Genomic DNA, 20560 nt, shown 5'->3' with positions numbered 1-20560 from the left:
CATTGGTGCACTCGTTCTATAATATAAGCAAAAAACTTCAGATTTATTTTTATAATTGCCAATATTTTGTGTACAATTTTTATCGTTGTTTTGCTTTGCTTTGGAAATATAGAAACGATAATTCGTACAAGCCGGGATCACATTTGTAACATTTATTGACAATATGAGCAAACCATAGACACAATATGTTGAATTTTTCTCGTAGCCCCACTGCGATGAGGGCCCCCTTGGAGTCGGAGTGTTGGTGGGAGTCCACTAGCGTGACCTAATGGGAATTTTACCAAAAATCAACGTTAAATTTCCCTCACCGTTTCCTTTTGCAAAATAAAGAGCACACTCCTGTTATCAGCTATCAAAATAATGTACAAATCTGGATTACTTTTACTTTTATTGCTTTTGGACCATTCCGATAAATTGCTCTTTATATTGCCATAAAGCGATTGGAACAGCGACTCCATATAAATCATACTTTTCTAAAATCGAAATGTTTTTTTCGCCCCCTGAAACAAGAAATTTTTACCCATTCAGTGAGCCCCTCGGCCCTGTAGCCGGCGAATTTCATGGCTTCAGGCACCGTTAAATTGAAATTATCCAAAGTGCCTTTCGCTTTCAACTCCTCGTGGATTTTATTCCCGTCCAAAATGCTGTATGCAAGTAAATGAATCAATCGCGGGTTTATTGGATCATCGGGTTTAGTAATCTAAAACTAGTTTTGAAAAAATGTTGGTTGAAGAGCCAACTTACGATAATTCTTTCATGTCTGCAGTAAGACGCCATCAAAATGGCAATTAAAGTACAAGCGTTGCTTGAAATCGACACATTTTGGTAATTGTAATGACTTTGAGAAAATTTTGGTTCAAAATAAGTGACCCGTATTTCGGGATGGCTTTGTAGATTGATTGTTTCGTGTTTCGGAAAAAATGGTAATTCCGAACACTCACACATTTTACGTTTGATAATTTTGACACATTTCTGACAATGCTTCAAAATATCACTGGTGTGCATTGTTTCAAGGAATTTGTTTATGGAGATTTGTAATGAAACGAATTGGGTCAAGGGTTATCACAATAAAACTCATTACAAACAACATTGGAACTATTTATATTAACTAAAAAATGAAGAAAAGACTCAATTTGGGTCACAAGGATTATTCAACGCAGTGAAGGGCAGTTATCAATGATTAAAACTCAGAGTTTTACACTGAATGCACTATATTTCCAGTTAAAAATTACTTTTTGCTTGAAATATAGTGTTTTGGCTCTAAATCTGTCAATTTAAATAAAAATTCTTCTTTTATACTGCAAAAAAACTATAATTATGACGCATTTTGACCCAAAAAAATAAGAATGAATAAAGAACAAGAAATAAAGTAATAAATAAAGTAACACAAGAGAATTACGAAAAAGACACCAAAGTATTAAATATTCAATTATTTATGCTTTTTTTATTACAAACAAGTAAGAAAATCTTAGTCAACACACCCGATGTAATAAAAATAAATGAAAACAAAGCAAAAATTAAAAGAAAAACAAGATAAGATAATGAAGAAAGAAAACGAAAATGAATKCATTATGTAATACAAGAGAATTATCAATACAAAGACAGAAAAGTTTAAAAAACAAAACTCGCGTTAAAGTACTACGAACACGTTTTTAAATGAGGAATTATCGAACCAAAATTGCCTTAAAATTCATGTTTTTGCATTTTGTACAAAAAAAAACTATTAAAATTGTTATTTTTATGTTGCAACTGCAAAATTCCAAAATATTTTTGCTTTTTGTTTATTACAAACAAGTGAAATATCTTAGCTGACACACCTTGTGTAATAAAAACAAAATATATAAATCAGTATCAATTTGTTGATTTCTCTAAAAAAGATTAAAAAGTAAAACAAAGTAACATAAAAATTAAAGGAGAAACGCGAAGAGGAAAGAGAAATAACAGACAAATTTGACCAAAATACATACAAAAAAAGAAGGAAAAGAAATAAAGAAAAAGAAAGAATAGAACTCAAGTGTGAAGAAAAGAAAAAAGGAAAAAAAATGACACAAGAAGCTAAAAAATAATAAAGTAGCACAAGAGAATCATGAAAAAAACATCAAAATACAGACGACAAAAAGTTGAAAAAACAAAAATTGAGTTAAAAAAATACGAAAAATGTTTTTAAATTAGAAATTATCAAACAGAAATTTTCTTAAAGTTCACGTTTTTGCATCTAAATAGAAAATTTTATACTAAAATTGAATTTTTTATGTTACAACCGCAAAAATAAAAAATATTTTTGATTTTTGTCATAAATGATAATAATAAATCAGCACCAATTTAATCGTTTTTCTGAAAGGGAGTAAAAAGTAAAACAAATTATGTACGCGAAGAGAAGAAAAAAATAATAGACAAAAGACAATAAATAGACACAAGAGAATTATCAAAAAAAATATATATATATATCAAACTACAAAGCTAACAAAGTTGAAAAAATAAAAATTATGTTAAAAAGGTCATTCCGAGGGTGATTCTGTACAAAAAATAATTGCTTAATAACATTATTTTAACTTTTTCAATTGTAAAATAATTTTGCTTTAATAATTAATTAATATTATACAGGCTGTTCCGGCTAAACCCCTCATTTGAAGTATTTGGAATTCTAACAATGATATTTATCTAAAATTTTGTCTATAGCCATAATAAATATTTTCAAGATCAAGGAATTATCGAAGCAAAATTGTCTTAAAATTTATGTTTTTGCATCTTAATCTATTAAAATTGTTATTTTTGTTTTTTATTGCAAAATATTTTTGCTTTTTGTTTATTACAATCGAGTGAAAACATCTTAGCTGACACACCTTGTGTAATAAAAACAAAATAAATCAGTTATCAATTTATCGATTTCTCTAAAAAAGATTAAAAAGTATACAAAGTAACACAAAAATTAAAGGAAAATCGCGAAGAGGAAAGACAAATAATTTTGAATTTGAAAAAACATGGAACAAAATACATACAAAATAGGAAGAAAGAAATAAGAAGAAAAAGAACTCAAGTGGGGGTAACAGAAAAAAGAAAAAAAATTAACACAAGAAGCTAAAAAATAATAAAGTAGCACAAGAGAATCTGAAAGAACCATCAAAATACAGACGACAAAAAGTTAAATAAATAAAAAATGAGTCAAAAAAATACGAAAAACGTTTTTAAATTAGAATTATCAAACCGAAATTCTCTTAAAATTCACGTTTATGCATCTAAATAGAACATTTTGTACAAAAAAAAACTGTTAAGATTGATTTTTTTATGTTAGAACCGCAAAAATGAGAAACATTTGTGTAAAAATTAAAGGAAAAACACGAAGAGGAAAGACAAATTTGAGGAAACAAGGAACAAAACACAAAAGAAGAATAGAAATGTCAGGTGTGTATAAAAAAAATAGAAAACAAAAAATTGAAAAAGCCAAAAGGCAATAAATAAACACCAAAAAAAGTATATCAAACTACAAAGAAGCAAAGTTGAAAAAATAAAAATTATGTTGAAAAACTTCCAAAAACTTGATAAATAGGTCATTCTGTACAAAAAATAATCGCCTAAAAACATTGTTTTAACATTTTTAATTGTAAAATAATTTTCCTTGTCATTTATTAATAATTAATTAAAATTATATATGCTGATTGCTGATTTTCAGTTTCACATCAAAATACATATTTTTTTACTTTCACTTTTGAATAATCTTCTCAAATAAACACAGACAGGAAACACGAAATTATGCAAACCATCGAGTAATTCAATTCGACCCACAACAAACATATAATTGCAATCACACTTTGTAAAAAGAACAATTAAACCACTCATTCTCCGAATATTGAATCAGACATGTTTCAACAATAACGATAAAATATCTTATTTTTGTAGTGTTAAAAAGCGTATCTTTCCCCCCTCTAAACAAACTATGACGCTTCTTGTGTGAAAATCGCTAAAAAGAACACCACGAAAGTGGACGTCCAGTGTCTCGAGAACTGTTTTGCCGACAACTATGAAAATTTTTATTTTCGCTTTTCTAACACTGGGGGCCTATGTGGCCGCCGACGATAAGGTTGTGTGCTATTACAACAGCAAGGCGTTTTTCAGGGACGGTAAGTTAATTTTTTTAATCAAGAAGAAATCATTTTTCAACAGTGCTCAGTTCAAGGCTGTTTTTTGTTTTTACATAAAAAATAAAGTGAATGACCAATTTTTTTCATGTAAAGTTTACACAATCATATTCTGAAATTTCTTCATTAAATCGGTCAACACCAAGGTTCAAAAACCACAAATAAAGTGGCACTTTTTAAATAATTACGTCATACATCTTGTGGTCTATCTTTTTTTTAAGACGAGATTGCCTTGAACGTGGAAATCTAAATAAATGGAGCGTTTCGACCCTGAGCAAAATATGAATAATAATGATAATTATGTTATTGTAATTAGGAAAATAAGTGCAAAAATTGTATTATCTAATGCAAGACTTGTGCTTTTCCACACACTATAAATATATCTTCTAGAATATTCGCTAAATTTTGATTTGATATTTTTGAGGTCAGCAGAATATTATCAATTTATACAGGGTGTTCCGGCTAAACGTAACCCTTCATTCTGGTGGCTTGTTAATTATTTTTCCAATTATGAATACACCAAATAAAAGATGTAAACTTTCTCTCTCGCATACCCAAATACGGTTCCAACAAAATTTTTTAAAAAGTTTAAATATTTCTTAGGGATAGGGAAGGTTAATGAAAACTCTCTCAAAATCACTTGAGTAATCTAAAAACGCAATAAAAAACATAACTTTCTATTTAAAATAACGAAGTTGACATCTACTCCGATGAAAGCAAAATTATTTTACAATTGAAAAAGTTAAAACAATGTTATTGTACAGAATCACCCTCGGAATAACCTTTTTAACATAATTTTTATTTTTTCAACTTTGTTAGCTTTGCAGTTTGATATAGGTATATTTTTTTGATAATTCTCTTTTGTCTATTTATTGCCTTTTGTCTGTTATTTTTCTCTTCTCTTCGCGTACATAATTTGTTTTACTTTTTACTCCCTTTCAGAAAAACGATTAAATTGGTGCTGATTTATTATCATTTATGACAAAAATCAAAAATATTTTTCATTTTTGCGGTTGTAACATAAAAAATTCAATTTTAGTATAAAATTTTCTATTTAGATGCAAAAACGTGAACTTTAAGAAAATTTCTGTTTGATAATTTCTAATTTAAAAACATTTTTCGTATTTTTTTAACTCAATTTTTGTTTTTTCAACTTTTTGTCGTCTGTATTTTGATGTTTTTTTCATGATTCTCTTGTGCTACTTTATTATTTTTTAGCTTCTTGTGTCATTTTTTTCTTTTTTTCTTTTCTTCACACTTGAGTTTTATTCTTTCTTTTTCTTTATTTCTTTTCCTTCTTTTTTTGTATGTATTTTGGTCAAATTTGTCTGTTATTTGTCTTTCCTCTTCGCGTTTCTCCTTTAATTTTTATGTTACTTTGTTTTATTTTTAATCTTTTTTAGAGAAATCAATAAATTGATACTGATTTATATATTTTGTTTTTATTACACAAGGTGTGTCAGCTAAGATATTTCACTTGTTTGTAATAAACAAAAAGCAAAAATATTTTGGAATTTTGCAGTTGCAACATAAAAATAACAATTTTAATAGTTTTTTTTTGTACAAAATGCAAAAACATGAATTTTAAGGCAATTTTGGTTCGATAATTCCTCATTTAAAAACGTGTTCGTAGTACTTTAACGCGAGTTTTGTTTTTTAAACTTTTCTGTCTTTGTATTGATAATTCTCTTGTATTACATAATGMATTCATTTTCGTTTTCTTTCTTCATTATCTTATCTTGTTTTTCTTTTAATTTTTGCTTTGTTTTCATTTATTTTTATTACATCGGGTGTGTTGACTAAGATTTTCTTACTTGTTTGTAATAAAAAAAGCATAAATAATTGAATATTTAATACTTTGGTGTCTTTTTCGTAATTCTCTTGTGTTACTTTATTTTTTGTTCTTTATTTATAGCTTTTTTTCAAAAACTTGATCTTGAAAATATTTATTATCAGGTCAGGGTAAATTCGACGTGAACTTCATCGACCCTGCCTTGCAATTCTGCACCCACTTAATCTACGGTTACGCTGGCATTAACCCGGAAACTTTCAAAGCACAACCTTTAAATGAGCTTTTCGATGTCACCCGAGACAATTATCGCCACATCACCGAACTAAAAAGGCGCTTCCCCGGACTTCGAGTGCTTTTATCAGTGGGTGGAGGTGAAGACATCGGCGATGACGGCAATATAAAATACAGAACAATAGTAAGAAATCAAAATTTTGTAAAATTTCGCTTAAATTAGCTCATTTAGCTCGAATCAGTCGATCATCGTTTAGCTTTCGTCAACTCGGCTCAAGCCCTAGTCAAGAATTTCGGCTTCGATGGCTTAGACTTATCCTGGGAATTCCCCGAAACGAAACCAAAGAAAATCCGAGGCAAAATCAGCTCGTTTTTCAGCAACCTGAAACACAAGATTGTCGGCGAGTCTGTCATTGACGAAAAGGCCGAAGAACACAAAGAACAGTTCACAGCCCTCGTGCGTGAAATCAGAAACGCCTTCAGACACGACGGTCTTTTATTAACAATGACTGTCTTACCCAACGTCAACAGCTCGGTTTATTACGACCCTCGCGCCTTGGCCCCCAACCTCGACTTTATCACCCTCGAAGCCTTCGACTTCTACACCCCCAAACGCAACCCCAAAGAGGCCGACTACCCGGCCCCTCTCTACGAACTAATCGACCGAAAATACGACGAAAATGTCGACTACCAAGTCAGATATTGGTTGCAAAAGGGGGCCCCTAACAACAAACTCATCCTGGGGATCCCCACCTACGGCCGGGCGTGGAAAATGGACGAAGACTCCGCCATCAGTGGTGTGCCCCCACTCTCCATCGACGGCCCCTACGAAGCCGGTCCTTATAGTAAAGAAGAAGGGCTTTTGAGCTACCCTGAAGTGTGTGTCAAACTTGCAAATCCTCAAAAATTGACCACAGCTGCTGGTAAACACTTGAGGAAAGTTGGAGATCCATCAAAGAGGAAAGGTGTGTGGCATAGAAATGAAGTTACTAATAGATATGGTAAATACCAAGAAATTTTGTGTCAATTTTTTTTGTGTTGTTTAGGTACTTATGCTTTCCGGACCCCTGATGAAAATGGAGAAGGGGGGGCTTGGGTCGGTTATGAAGATCCTGATACTGCAGGAAATAAAGCCTCCTATGCTAAAGCGAAGGGTTTGGGTGGGGTTGCTATTGTGGATATCACTTTAGATGATTTCAGAGGACTTTGTACTGGTGATAAATATCCTATTTTGAGAGCTGCTAAGTTTCGCTTGTAATTGTAAAAGAATTCCATTGCTTTAATTGTTTAGTTTTATGTGATTTTGACAAATAAACTTTTTACAAGAATTGATATCTCATGTTTGCTCCTTCCCCAACTTCCAAAGTCGGTAGAAAAAAAAATTAAAATGATTCATGTACTTGTTATCATGAATATTTATTACAACTTTACTTGGAAGTGTTTTGAATTCAATATTGACTATGAATTTCAGCTGTTTTTAATAACAAAGACTAAGCAATAAATACACTTATCAATTTATGTAGTTCCAATTACGATGATAAATCAGAAACAAGTTCAGTGCATTTTTGAATAATAAACACTTTACATAATCGACATGACCTAATTCTAGTTAAACAATAAATAAGAAACAAGCAACTTCTTTCTGAAAATTGTAAATAAGATGCTCGATTTTCTAGAACGAATAGTTTTTTCATCTTCATTGCAAAATATTTCACTTTAATAAAAAAAATTAGTTACCAATAAAATTTATTCAAATTCAAAATAAACACACTTTTCTACAGCCTTCAAAAAAGAACAAAGCAACAAAAATTTAAATAAAAAAATAAACATCGAAATTCTGGGCTTATTATAAATTGAAAAAAAAAACATCAATTAACACACTAAAATCAGTGCCCAAAGGTTATTTTTTGTAAACAACAGAAAGCTGTTTTTCATGTTTTTTAATAGTCAAACTCTTCGAAATTTGTGACCATTTCAAAATAAAATAGATAGAAACGGACTTGCACTATTATCAATATTAAATTTGTTTATTAATTCAATCAACCCAAAAAAAAACCGAATGAAATCCAGATTGTTTCTGTTTAAATGTTATGATCTACAAGGTGACTCAAAAAGAGTGTATTTTTTTAATAATCAAGGAAGGTAATTCTGTATTTTATTAGTAAAAAATGTTAAAACTTGCAGGCAGAATATCAACAAAAAATAAAATTTTAAGAACAATCAGTAAAACATGAAAAAAATCCCAATTATCTGAGTTTTTTGAATCACCGTGTACTATTTTAGAAAACATGATTCATAAAATGTGGTAATAAAAGCCGTCACATTTTTTTCATTACAAAATTGAAAATAAAAAAACATTGATAACTGTGTCCAAATGTCATTTTTTCTGACAATTGTAGAAAAAAATAAAGATTAACAGTAAAAAACTATTTTTTATGTTTTTTGGTAGTCAAACTCTTCGCAATTTGTGCAAAATTAATATTTCAAATTTATTTGTTAATTCAATCAACGCAAAAAGCAACTCCAAATTATTCCAGTTTAAATAGTTTAATACAGGGTGTATATTTTAAGAATGTAATAAAAGCCGTGTCACTTTTTTCATTGCAAAATTTAAAAAAAAACATTGATAACACACTGAAGTCAGTGCCCAAATGTCATTTTTTCTGATAATTATAGAAAAATTTAATATTAACGACAGAAAGCTGCTTTTTATGTGTTTTGGTGGTCAAAAATTTCGAAATTTATGAAAAAAATATATTTCAAACTTATTTATTAATTCAATCAACACAAAAAGCAAGTCCAGATTTTTCCAGTTTAAATAGTTTAATATACAGGATAATTAAAAAAGATCGTAGATACTAACTTTCCATAGGTAAATAGCGTTTCAAAGATGCTACTTTGATATTATTTTTTTTATATATATTTTAAGAATGATAATTCTGTGTTTTATTAGTAAAAGATATTAAAACATACCGGTAAAAGTTCCGTTTTTTTTTTAATCACCGTGTATTATTTTTGAGAATATGAATCACAAAATGTAATAAAAGTCGTGTCACTTTTTTCATTGCAAAATTGAAAAAAAAACATTGATAACACACTGAAGTCAGTGCCCAAATGTCATTTTTTCTGACAATTATAGAAAAATTTAATACGACGAAAGCTGCTTTTTATGTGTTTTGGTGGTCAAAGATTAAGAAATTTATGAAAAAATTATATTTCAAATTTATTTATTAATTCAATCAACGCAAAAAGCAAGTCCAGATTATTCCAGTTTAAATAATTTAATATACAGGGTAATTAAAAAAGAGCGTAGGTACTAATTTTCCTTAGGTAGATAGCGCTTCAAAGATGCCACTTTGATATTATTTTTTTTATATATTTTAAGAATAATAATTCTGTGTTTTATTAGTAAAATATATTAAAACACACCGGTAGAATATCAAAAAATCCTGAAGTTATCTGTTTTTTTTAATCACCGTGAATAATTTTTTTCATTGCAAAATTGAAAAAAAAAAAACTTTGATAAGACACTGAAGTCAGTGTCCAAATATCATTTTTTCAGACAATTGTAGAAAAAAATAAATATTGACAATAAAAAGCTGTCTTTTTTGTTTTTCGTTAGTAAAACTAGTAAAAATTTCTGAAAAAAAAAATTTCAAATTTATTTATCAATTCAATCAATCCAAAAAACACGAATGAAATCCAGATTGTTCCAGTATAAATGGTTTAATGTACAGGGTGATTCAAAAAGACTGCACTAATTTACCTGAGATAGATATAGCTCTTTAAAAAGAAAAAAACGCTACTTTGATACTATTTTTTATTAATTAAAACATGGACGTAGAATATTAAAAAAATAGATAAAATTTCACGAACAATCATTAAAACGTGGAAAAAATCCGATCACAATCATTTTAGAGAACATGAATCACAAAATGTAATAATCTAATTTTACAAAATTATAATAATTCACTACAACAACAAAAGTGTTAGTAATCGTCAGCAATAAACCAATGGTAAGTGGCTTGATTCTTTAATATCTAGCTGCAAATTCGCGCTAACCATTCAGTACAGCACCAACCATGGGCCCCTTCAAGCCACTTCTACTTTTTGCTGTAGCTACCTTATTCATAGCCCACTGTAACGCCGAAAGCAAAGTTGTCTGTTACTACGACAGCAAATCACACTTCAGACAGGGTGAGTTTTAGTTTAAAACAAAAATAAATAAATAAATAAATTCGAGCACAAATGTTTGCCTTGACTTAATAATGTATTTTTTGACCGTGAAGTGCCAACAAGATGACCATTGAGGCGGCTGAATATAAATTACGTAATTAGGTGCTAAATCATACGTCACGTACAAAATAATTCTAGAAAGCCAATAATTTATTGATATTTTTTAATTTATAAACAATTCCAATTTATTTATTTATCTCAGAGAAGGTTATCACCACGAAAACATGTGTTTCAATTCAAAGAAACGGTCAGCAACAATCTCTGATTTTAAAATGGAAAATTGGCCAACCTTGATGTCGTAATTGTGTTAGCAAAATTTAAATTTGATTGAATTTTTTTCAGGTCAGGCCAAATTCGAAATCACCGATTTAGAACCCGCTTTGCAGTATTGCACCCACCTCATCTACGGCTACGCCGCCATAGACGAAGAAACTTACAAATTAACCCCCCTCAATGAGCAATTCGACGTAATCAAAGACAATTACCGAAAAGTAACAGATCTGAAAAAACGTTTCCCGAAACTGAAAGTTTTACTCTCAGTGGGCGGCAACGCCGATGTCAGCGGCCAAGACGAAGAAAAGAACATCAAATACAGAAATTTGGTAAGTTTTAGTTGGCTTCTCCAGGTCATAAATAGCCCAATCAAATTAGACAAAAATAGTAGAGTTGGATTTTTTTAAACGCTTTTTTTTCTTGGGTAGACATATATCAAAAGTCCCCGAAGGTGGGGGGCGAGCTCGAGGAGGGACTAAAGGTGTCTTTTTTTGTTTTTTTGCTTATATCTCGGAAACTATTACTCCTAACGGTTTTTGCCTGCTTATCAAAATTAAAGCCTACAAAATTTCCTACAAAAATGGTCTTTAAGCCAGTTATAGGGCTGACAAAAAACATCATATAAAAAATGTGCTTTATCCGTATTTAAAACAGAAAAATAAAATCGCCAATGCGATGGGACTTGAAAAGCAAAGAAAGATTATTATTACAAGTCCAAAAGTAAGAAAAAAATTAACTTATCTCTCCACTGCGTCAGAATAATGAAGTTTTAATTACAGATTTGCTCGTTTCAGATAAAGCAAAAACAACCCTTGCTATACTTTATCTAGTCAAAAGAGTTTATAAAGAAGTAGTTTAACATCTGCTATAGAAAAAAAGTATTTCCTTTGCTTTTTGGGCGTAAAATCAAAGGTAAAAATTTGTTTCCTTTTGACTGACTATTATAAAATGTATTATTAAGTTTAGAATTTTGATTATAAAAGAAATAACTTGATAGGAATTGGCAAAAAAATTCTGGCATTTAAAACTAGTTCTACAATCTTGATTTTTGAAAGCTGTAGAAGTCAAGTCAAGCTAAAAATGTTTTTCCTTTGCAGTTTTAGCGTAAAATCAAAGGTGAACTTTTTTTCCTCTTGTAAACTTAATCCGGGAACATACTGTATACTTGCAAAATACATTTCTTAAATAAATTTATTTTATTAATCTTGTGATTTGAAAAAACTGAAAGCAAATTGAATTTATTAGGTGCAACACTTCATTAGAGAGTCTATAAAGTCTTTGGAGTCGTTCTCATATGCTGCATCTTCGTCTTCAACTTAAACATTGAAAACCGATTTACAGTCTTGTTCAGTACAATATTAATAAATAGATGATTTAATATCTATGATTTATTTATTATTCCATAGACTTAGGTCTCTATAAAACTAGATAATTACTTATGTTATGTATAGGATTCAGTTATAGTAGTCTCGTTCTTCGCATGGGCTATGTTTATGGATAAATATTAAATGTTGATTTTCATAAAGTGTCGTCTCAGTGCACTTCTGCACTCTCAAAATTCGAAATTTCATGTTTCTAATTTTGTTTTTAAGCGTTTAAGCTCTATTTTATTTCATTAAAATTAGAAAAGTGCACTTCTACTCTCTCTAAGGATCATATTTTCTAAATTTAATGTTTTTATATCCCTTTAAATGTGTACACCGTTTTATTCCCTTAAAAACTAATTTTCGACAAATCTGATTTTAGTGCCCCTTTACACCTCTAAAGAATTTTATGTTTATATCTTTGTTTAAACATTTACACCCCCTTTAACCCACTTACAGATTGATTCTCTCTTTCATCCAAAATTTTTATTTATATCTCCGTTTAAATGTTTACACCCGAGTCACCTTTCAGGCAGACCAGCTTAGTTGAGGAACGCTCTACACATACAAGGTGATTCTTTTAGGGCCTACATTAGAAACTTTTTAACTTCTAATGCAGATAGGAATTTGAAATTTTGTACACAACCCAAATCAACCAGTCTGAGTTCAACTAAATTATTTTCAAAATGGCTGAACTTCCGGAACTACGAGAAATTGGCGCCAACTTTGAAATTTTAAATGGTATCCACTTATTTTTATTGCATTTTTGAATTCTCCTCTTTAAACTAAGTAAAATGTACCTAGTTGTTAGTACTTAACTATCATAGTTTTTGACATATGTAAATTTTTTGGTCAAAATTTTCACTTGCAGGGGTTCATTCAAAACATCACAGCTCTTGAACCCTTTGCGATAAGTGAATATTTTTTGTTGCATTCGAAAACCAAAGGTTCGAAAAGTTTTCTAGAATTTTCAAAATTGTCGACTGTCAAATTGCAAGGCTAGTATGATTTTTTGAAAATGATCATTAACAAACAGCTTTAACTCAGTTTTTTCAAATGAAATGACTCTATTTTCTCAACGGCAATCAAAACTACATCAATTTGTAGAAGGACTTTTATCAACATGTCCTATACCTATCTCTTATAGTTTTTAAAATAATCACAAAAAACATGTTAATGTTTTTATTTTTATAGTTAATCACGTAGGCTTTGGAAAAATATAATAAGATATACTTATAATTAATGCAGATGTTCGATATGTTTACCATTTTCAAACAGTCCAAAACTCGATGGTGAACTGATTTGAGTGGCTTCCATTATTATATTCATTTGGTTGAAGATTATTAAATGCCGCCTCAATTCTTTGTAATTCCGGATGGGTGTTGTGTAGACTAATAAATCTTTAATTCGTTTTGATCATTTTCCAAAGGCTACGTGATTTACTATAAAAATAAAAAACAAAACCACGTTTTTCGTGATTATTTCAGAAACTGTAAGAGACATGTTGATAAAAGTCCTTCTACAAATCGATGTACTTTCGATTGCCGTTGAGAAAATGGGGTCATTTTATTTGAAAAAACTTATAGCTGTTTGTTACATATCATTTTCAAAAAATCATATAAGCTTTGCAATTTATCAGTTGACAATTTTGAAAATTTTAGGAAACTCTTCGAACCTTTGGTTATCAAATGCAAGAAAAATTATTTACTTATTGCAAACGGTTCAAGAGCTGTGATGTTTTTAATAAACCTCCGCAAATGAAAATTTTGAGCAAAAAATTGACATATGTAAAAAACTATGATAGATAAGTACTAACAACTAGGTACATTTTACTCAGTTTGGAGAGGAGAATTCAAAAATGCAATAAAAATAATTGGTTACCATTTAAAATTTCAAAGTTGGCGCCAATTTCTCGTAGTTCCGGAAGTTCAGCCATTTTGAAAATAATTTAGTTGAACTCAGACTGGTTGATTTGGGTTGTGTACAAAATTTCAAATTTCTATCTGCATTAGAAGTTAAAAAGTTTCTAATATAGGCCCTAAAAGAATCACCTTGTATAAATACTTACCATATATTAATGAAATGTGTTTCAAAGGATTTTTAATGCAATTTTATGTAGACTCCAAGCTTTTGAAGCCTACGATTAGTCCTACGACAAAAATGAATAGGACTATTTTTGTAGGAAATTTTTATGCAGAAATAGAAAATTCTGCATAAATTACATAAACGATGAGTTTGTATTTATAGACCCTCGTGACTCCCCCTTCCTTTAATGAAGTATTGGACCCAGTAAATTTAATTTACTATCAGTTTTTTTTTTTAAATTACAAGACTAATTCTGTTTTAAATGCAGATAAAGCAATTTTTTTAAATGATATTTTTTTCTGCCCTATAACTCGCTTACGGTTAGTCCTACAACAAAAATGCAAAGGACCATTTTTGTAGGAAATTGTAAGCTTTAATTTTGCTAAGAAGATAAAAACCTATAGGAGTGATAATTTCCGAGATATAAGCAAAAAACCAAAAAAAACATCTTTAACCCCCTCCCCCTCCTCGAGCTCGCCCCCTACCTTCGGGAACTTTTAATATATGTTTACCCAAGTGTAAAGAAAGCGTTTTAAAAAAATTCCAGCTCTAGGATTTTTTTCCACCGATTTGTCTAATTTGACTGGGCTAAAAATAATTATTTCTAGTTGGAAACTACAACTCGTCGACTCGCTTTCGTCAACTCCGCTTACACCCTCATCAAAGCCTACGGTTTCGATGGCTTGGACCTCGCCTGGGAGTTCCCCGAGAACAAACCGAAGAAAATCCGATCAAAACTCGGAAGTATCTGGCATTCGGTGAAGAAAACCGTCACCGGAGACAAGATTTTGGACGAAAATGCCGCCGAACATCGCGAACAATTTGTTAGTTTAGTCAGAGAGCTTCGGGGGGCTTTCAGGGCCGAGAATTTGTTGGTGACTTTGACCGTCTTGCCCAATGTTAACAGCACTGGTAATAATACAGCGAGTGATTTTTTTCAGACTTGTAATTACTCGTTTTCAGTCTATTACGATCCACGAAATTTGGCACCCAATTTGGAATTTATCGTACTTGAAGCTTTCGATTTTTACACGCCTGCAAGGAACCCCAAAGAAGCTGATTATCCGTCGCCCCTCTACGAGCTGGTTGACAGACGAAACGACGAAAATGTTGATGCTCAAGTCAAATACTGGTGAGAAAATTGCTTACAAAATAACATTTTCAAAATTTTCGATCAATATTCAAAAATTTGAATTTTATATTTAATTCATTGTGATCTTGATTTAGAAAAACTAATAATTTATTTTTTTACGTTTTGGTCGTCCCTAAAAAAACTTTAAAAGATTGGCAAAAAATATGATTTTTGAAGTTTATACATATATGAATCATCGTGTATAAAGAAAGTATTTATTTAAGAAAAGAAAAAAAAGTAACACTTTTAATGCAATTTCCGAGGTCTTTTATTTTATTTTTCATTGTAATAAACGCAAAAAATACCTATACAGGGTGATTTATATAAAAATACAAGCCTAGCTTAATTTAGAAAAAATAATAATTTAACATTTTGTTTTGGTCATTTGAGAGACTTGTCATTTTATAAGAATCAAAAAAAGTAGTAATGTTTTTTCTTTGAATGTCATTTCTGAGGTCGTTTATTTTGTTTTTCACTGTGATACACAAAAAAATATCTATACAAAGTGATTCATATAAAAATTAATAATTTAATTTTCTATTTTGGTCATCCATAAAAATAATGTCATAAATTTTGAGAAAATTGTCAAAAATACGATTTAATCAAATCTAATTTTTGAAGTTGGTCAGACTTAAAGTTTTATGTGAATCATCCTGTATAAAGAAACCAAAAAAGAAGTACTTTTTTAATGTTATTTCCGAGGTTTTTTATTTTATTTTTCACTGTAATAAACGAAAAAAATACCTATACAGGGTGATTTATATAAAAATACAAGCCTAGCTTTATTTGGAAAAAATAATTATTTGACATTTTTGGTCATCCCTAAAAAAATGTCAAATTTTGAGACTTGTAATTTTATAAGAATCAAAAAAAGTAGTAATGTTTTTTTTTCTGAGGTCATTTATTTTTGTGATATACGGAAAAATATCTATACAGTGATTCATATAAAAATTAATAGATTAATTTTCTATTTTGGTCATTCCTAATGTCATAAATTTTAAGAAAATTGTCAAAAATACGATTAAATAAAATCTAGTTTTTGAAGTTGGTCAGACTTGAAGTTTTATGTGAATCATCCTACATAAAGAAAGCAAAGTAGCAAAAGTAGTAATTTTTAATGTTATTTCCGAGGTTTTTATTTTATTTTTCACTGTAATAAACGAAAAAAAATACCTATACAGGGTGATTTATATAAAACTGCAAGCCTAGCTTAATTTAGAAAAAATATTAATTTAACATTTTGTTTTGGTCATCCCTAAAAAATGTCAAATTTGAGAGACTTGTAATTTTAAGAGAATTAAAAAAAAGTAGTAATGTTTTTTGTTTCTTTGAATGTTATTTCTGAGGTCATTTATTTTGTTTTTCACCGTGATATACAGAAAAAATATCTATACAAAGTGACCCATATAAAAATTAATAATTTAACTTTTTATTTTGGTCATCCCTAAAAGTAATGCCATAAATTTTGAGAAAATTGTCAAAAATACGCTTAAATAAAATCTAATTTTTGAAGTTGGTCAGACTTGTAGTTTTATATGAATCATCCTGTAAAGAAAGTATTTATTTAAGAAAAGAAAAAAAGTAGCACTGTTTTTCTTAGAAAAAATACAAAATACAAAAGAAACTTATACAGGGTGCTCGTTGGTCAGACTTACTGTAGTTTTATGTGTATCACCCTGTATAAAGAAAGTACTTATTTAAGAAAACAAAAAGTAGCACAATTTTTTGTTAAAACAGTGTCAAAATAGCGACAGCAAAATAGAAAAATTTCCAATCAAAGTGTCCTATGACTTGAAATTAAGTTGGCAACATTAGCTATCAAACTCAAACGTCACATTTCTATAGTGAATTGTCATTCACTTCCAAGGGGCGGCCGCTGGCATGCCCGTCATCTGACACAATTTGATATCCAATAATTCGATACTACCAACTTAAGGAAAATTAATCATTTTAATATTAAAAATTTGTTTAATTTTTATAAACTAGGATGAGTAACGGAGCACCCAGCTCGAAAATCATCTTAGGCCTCCCAACCTTCGGCCGTGCTTGGGCAATGGACGACGAATCCGACATCAACGGCACTCCACCCCTCCACATCTCAGGCCCCGCTGAACCGGGCCCCCTTACCAAAGACGCCGGTCTTCTTAGCTATCCCGAAATTTGTACTCTACTAAACGACCCACAAAACGCCAAAATCCAGAAAGCCTTCCAAGTTAAAAGAGTCGCAGATCCTTCAAAACGCAAAGGATCCTACATTTTCAGACTTCCTGATGAAAATAACAATGGGGGCCTTTGGGTCGGCTATGAGGACACCGATACGGCGGGATATAAAGCCAGCTATGTGAAAGCTAAAGGACTGGGAGGAATTGCAATTGTTGACTTGTCTTTGGACGACTTTAAGGGGGCTTGCGGAAGGGATAAATATGATATTTTAAGGACTGCTAAAACGCACTTGTAAATTATAACCAATTATTGAAAAAATATACAATAATATTCTATAAACAATTATTTGTGTTGCCCCCTGTTATTGGGGAACGTCGATGATTTTGTCCCCTTTTTGTTGTTGTGTTTTCCGCGATTCTAAAATTCGACTAGTACTCAATTTCATGTAGATAAATTACTCACCTTGGGTTGAAAACGCTGCTTAATCTGCACCCCACCACTGACACTCCCAGCCCCACCTTGAAACTGCCTGAAATCAACAGAGGAGTAATCATACGGCACAAAACTCGAATTCTGTGGTGCATTTTTCTCGATAAACTTCTTTTTGTGTTGATTTTGAGGAGGCCTCTGGTCAAAATTTCTCCTTTTGTCTTTCTTCGACACACTTTGAGCCTGCTTTGGTTTATTTCCTTGAAATTTTTTATTTTTCTTTTGATTCTTGGGCACAGTTTGGGCCTGATTTTGTTTATTTCCTTCACTTTGTGCCCCCCTATTCCCATTTTTCTTCTTTTTTTTGTTCTTGCCACCTTGAGTCTGATTTTGTGCACCGTCATTTTTATTCTTGTTATTAATTTCGGAAAATTTCCTCTTGCGTGGCTTTTTCCTCCGATAGAAATTATTTTCATCGACGATATCATTCACAGGAGACTCTAAATTATCCTCAACTATTATCACATCTGGGGATTCTTCTCTCTTTCGTTTCCTTGAAGCTCCCATTTGTTTTAAAGACAATTCTTTCTCCTTTTCTTCTTCCTCTTTTTGCGCTTGCAAATCTTCACTAAACTTCTTCGATAACTGGACGAAATGATCCCTAATCTGAGGACAGAATTTAAAACTTGAAACAAAAGCGAGACTACAATACCGAAGCTATTCTTTCATCATCAGTCCTCTCTTGTTGTTTTTCTTTTTCAGCTTGTGCTTCATTTTCAGCGACAACAAACGGCTTCACCAACTTGTACCTTTCATAAGGACTGAAATAGGTAAACCCGCACAGTTTCTTAAACGTTTCGTGTTCGTTGAAAGCTTCATCAGTGTTGAAAATTGAGTACGATGAAGGTTTTTCAATAGATAACTCGACTTCGGCTAGTCTTTTATTTTGATTATTTTGTAAAAGAGTTGGTAAGTCGTCACGAAACTCATTTGTTTTTGTTAAGTCATGTGGGCAATGCAGGACACTGTCCATATTAACTTTGGATATTTCTTTCAAAACACCACGACCAGTTGTGTCTTTTAGAATTGCCTAAAAGTGCATAATGACACAAAATAAAGAGAAAAAAAACATTATTTACTTTTTCCAAAGGCTGGTCACGTGCTTTTAAAATAATTTGATGTAGTTCGAGTAAATGAGACCTTACTAAAGGAGGAATCGGGTTGCAACAAGCCAAAATCCCTTGCATTTCTCGCGGAAGTACTTCGGAAATTTGCAACATCATGTGATTGGGCAAAACGTAACTGCAAAATAATGTCATTCTTGGAAAAAAAAAACAAAAGTGTTCTTAATTAAAATAAAAAAAATACAAAAAATTACACTCAGTGTTACAAAATTCAATGTTTTCTCTTTAACAAAAAGTAGAAAATCGTTAAAAAAGTCAATTTTCATCAAACTAACTAATTTTTCTATAGAAAATCTTTTTGTTTAATTCTTGATTTTTTAATATTTTTCATTGCAATCTATCAAAAAAAAAAATGTTTTTCACAATTACACCTGTTCAAAGCAAATTTTTAGAAACAATCATTTTTAAAATTACGAGCACAATGGTGATTTTCTTTAGATTAAAATAGAAAAAAAAGGCTAGTTTTTTAATAATTCGTTGAAATAAACTTATTAAAATTTATGTTTTAGCGTTGAATCTCAAAAATTATTTTGGAAAAACTTTTGAAAATTTTAAACACTCTGTATGGTATATTTGACTGTTACAAGAGCTCCGATTTTCTTTCGAAATAAAAAAAATTGTCAATTTACAAAACAGTCCACGTCTATAGTGTTTTACAAGAAACAAAAATTTTGTGTTAATTTCCTGAATTTCATTTTTCTATAGAAAATCTTTTTGTTTAATTCTTGATTTTTTAATATTTTTCAATTGCAATGTATCAAGAAAATTTTAAACACTATGGTATATTTGACTGTTACAAGAGCTCCGATTTTCTTTTGAAATAAAAAAATTGTCAATTTACAAAACAGTCCACTTCTGCAGTGTTTTACAAGGAACAAAAATTTTGTGTTAATTTCCTGAATTTCATTTTTCTATAGAAAAACTTTTTGTTTAATTCTTGATTTTTTTAATATATTTCAATTGCAATCTATCAAAAAAAAATTTAAACACTGAATGGTATATTTGACTGTTACAAAAGCTCTGATTTTCTTTCGAAATGTCAAATTTTGTTAGTTTAAAAAACAGTTCACTTCTACAGTGTTTTACAAGGAACAAAAATTTTGTATTATTTTCCTTAATTTCATTTTTCTATAGAAAATCTTTTTGTTTAATTCTTGATTTTTTAATATTTTTCAATTGCAATCTATCAAAAAAAAATTCAAACACTCTGTATGGTATATTTGACTGTTACAAGAGATCCGATTTTCTTTCGAAATAAAAAAAATTGTCAATTTACAAAACAGTCCACTTTTACAGAATTTTACAAGGAACAAAAATTTTGTGTTATTTTCCTTAATTTCATTTTTCTATAGAAAATGTTTTTGTTAAATTCTTGATTTTTTAATATTTTTCATTGCAATCTATCAAAAAAATTGTTTTTCACAATTACAACTGTTCAAAGCAAATTTTTGGAAACAATCATTTTTAAAATTACGAACACAATGGTGATTTTCTTTAGATTAAAATATGAAAAAAAAGAGATTTTTTTTAATAAT

General features: G+C 30.1%; 4 protein-coding genes across 4 annotated transcripts in view; 2 read left to right on the top strand and 2 right to left on the bottom strand.

The window, feature by feature from the left end:
• Positions 1–24: 24 nt before the first annotated feature.
• LOC123013165 lies at positions 25–1058 on the bottom strand. The gene is made up of 4 exons (XM_044411548.1): positions 745–1058; positions 521–700; positions 309–473; positions 25–265 (listed from the first exon to the last, which is right to left on the bottom strand). Exons 1-4 carry the CDS (start codon positions 1003–1005, stop codon positions 80–82), a joined length of 792 nt encoding a protein of 263 aa, XP_044267483.1. The 5' UTR covers positions 1006–1058; the 3' UTR covers positions 25–79.
• A 2906-nt stretch (positions 1059–3964) lies between these two features.
• Positions 3965–7487, top strand: LOC123013857 (chitinase-like protein Idgf4). Its single transcript, XM_044412707.1, has 4 exons — positions 3965–4118; positions 6093–6343; positions 6392–7124; positions 7206–7487. Exons 1-4 carry the CDS (start codon positions 4019–4021, stop codon positions 7415–7417), a joined length of 1296 nt encoding a protein of 431 aa, XP_044268642.1. The 5' UTR covers positions 3965–4018; the 3' UTR covers positions 7418–7487.
• A 2712-nt stretch (positions 7488–10199) lies between these two features.
• Positions 10200–17751, top strand: LOC123013856 (chitinase-like protein EN03). Its single transcript, XM_044412706.1, has 5 exons — positions 10200–10356; positions 10738–10997; positions 14726–15029; positions 15081–15249; positions 17236–17751. The coding sequence occupies exons 1-5, from the start codon at positions 10242–10244 to the stop codon at positions 17705–17707; spliced, it is 1320 nt and encodes a 439-aa protein (XP_044268641.1). The 5' UTR covers positions 10200–10241; the 3' UTR covers positions 17708–17751.
• Positions 17708–20560, bottom strand: part of LOC123013855 (exosome component 10) — a 7594-nt gene continuing 4741 nt past the window's right edge. Inside the window, exons 6-9 of the mRNA XM_044412705.1 lie at positions 18981–19143; positions 18554–18931; positions 17875–18507; positions 17708–17829 (exon numbers count right to left, since the gene is read on the bottom strand). Of these exons, the coding sequence (XP_044268640.1) occupies positions 17755–17829; positions 17875–18507; positions 18554–18931; positions 18981–19143 (1249 nt within the window). The 3' untranslated portion in view covers positions 17708–17754. The remainder of the gene's footprint in view (positions 17830–17874; positions 18508–18553; positions 18932–18980; positions 19144–20560) is intronic.

Source organism: Tribolium madens, unplaced genomic scaffold, assembly GCF_015345945.1.
Source record: "Tribolium madens isolate multiple individuals breed KSU strain unplaced genomic scaffold, Tmad_KSU_1.1 Scaffold_96;HRSCAF=242;Tcas5.2_LG5, whole genome shotgun sequence".
NCBI classification, from domain to species: Eukaryota; Metazoa; Arthropoda; class Insecta; order Coleoptera; family Tenebrionidae; genus Tribolium; species Tribolium madens.
This window is presented reverse-complemented; position numbering and strand designations above follow the sequence as displayed.

Excerpts from the sequence above, each read along its gene's own strand:
- LOC123013857 (XM_044412707.1), top strand. The coding sequence starts at position 4,019 with ATGAAAATTTTTATTTTCGCTTTTCTAACACTGGGGGCCTATGTGGCC. Across the intron at positions 6,344-6,391 it reads ATATAAAATACAGAACAATA|CTCGAATCAGTCGATCATCG; the intron begins GTAAGAAATCAA and ends TAGCTCATTTAG. Across the intron at positions 7,125-7,205 it reads AGATCCATCAAAGAGGAAAG|GTACTTATGCTTTCCGGACC; the intron begins GTGTGTGGCATA and ends TGTGTTGTTTAG.
- LOC123013165 (XM_044411548.1), bottom strand. The coding sequence starts at position 1,005 with ATGCACACCAGTGATATTTTGAAGCATTGTCAGAAATGTGTCAAAATT. Across the intron at positions 701-744 it reads GCAGACATGAAAGAATTATC|ATTACTAAACCCGATGATCC; the intron begins GTAAGTTGGCTC and ends AACTAGTTTTAG. Across the intron at positions 474-520 it reads CCGAGGGGCTCACTGAATGG|AAAAGTATGATTTATATGGA; the intron begins GTAAAAATTTCT and ends TTTCGATTTTAG.
- LOC123013856 (XM_044412706.1), top strand. The coding sequence starts at position 10,242 with ATGGGCCCCTTCAAGCCACTTCTACTTTTTGCTGTAGCTACCTTATTC. Across the intron at positions 10,357-10,737 it reads CAAATCACACTTCAGACAGG|GTCAGGCCAAATTCGAAATC; the intron begins GTGAGTTTTAGT and ends AATTTTTTTCAG. Across the intron at positions 15,250-17,235 it reads GATGCTCAAGTCAAATACTG|GATGAGTAACGGAGCACCCA; the intron begins GTGAGAAAATTG and ends TTTATAAACTAG.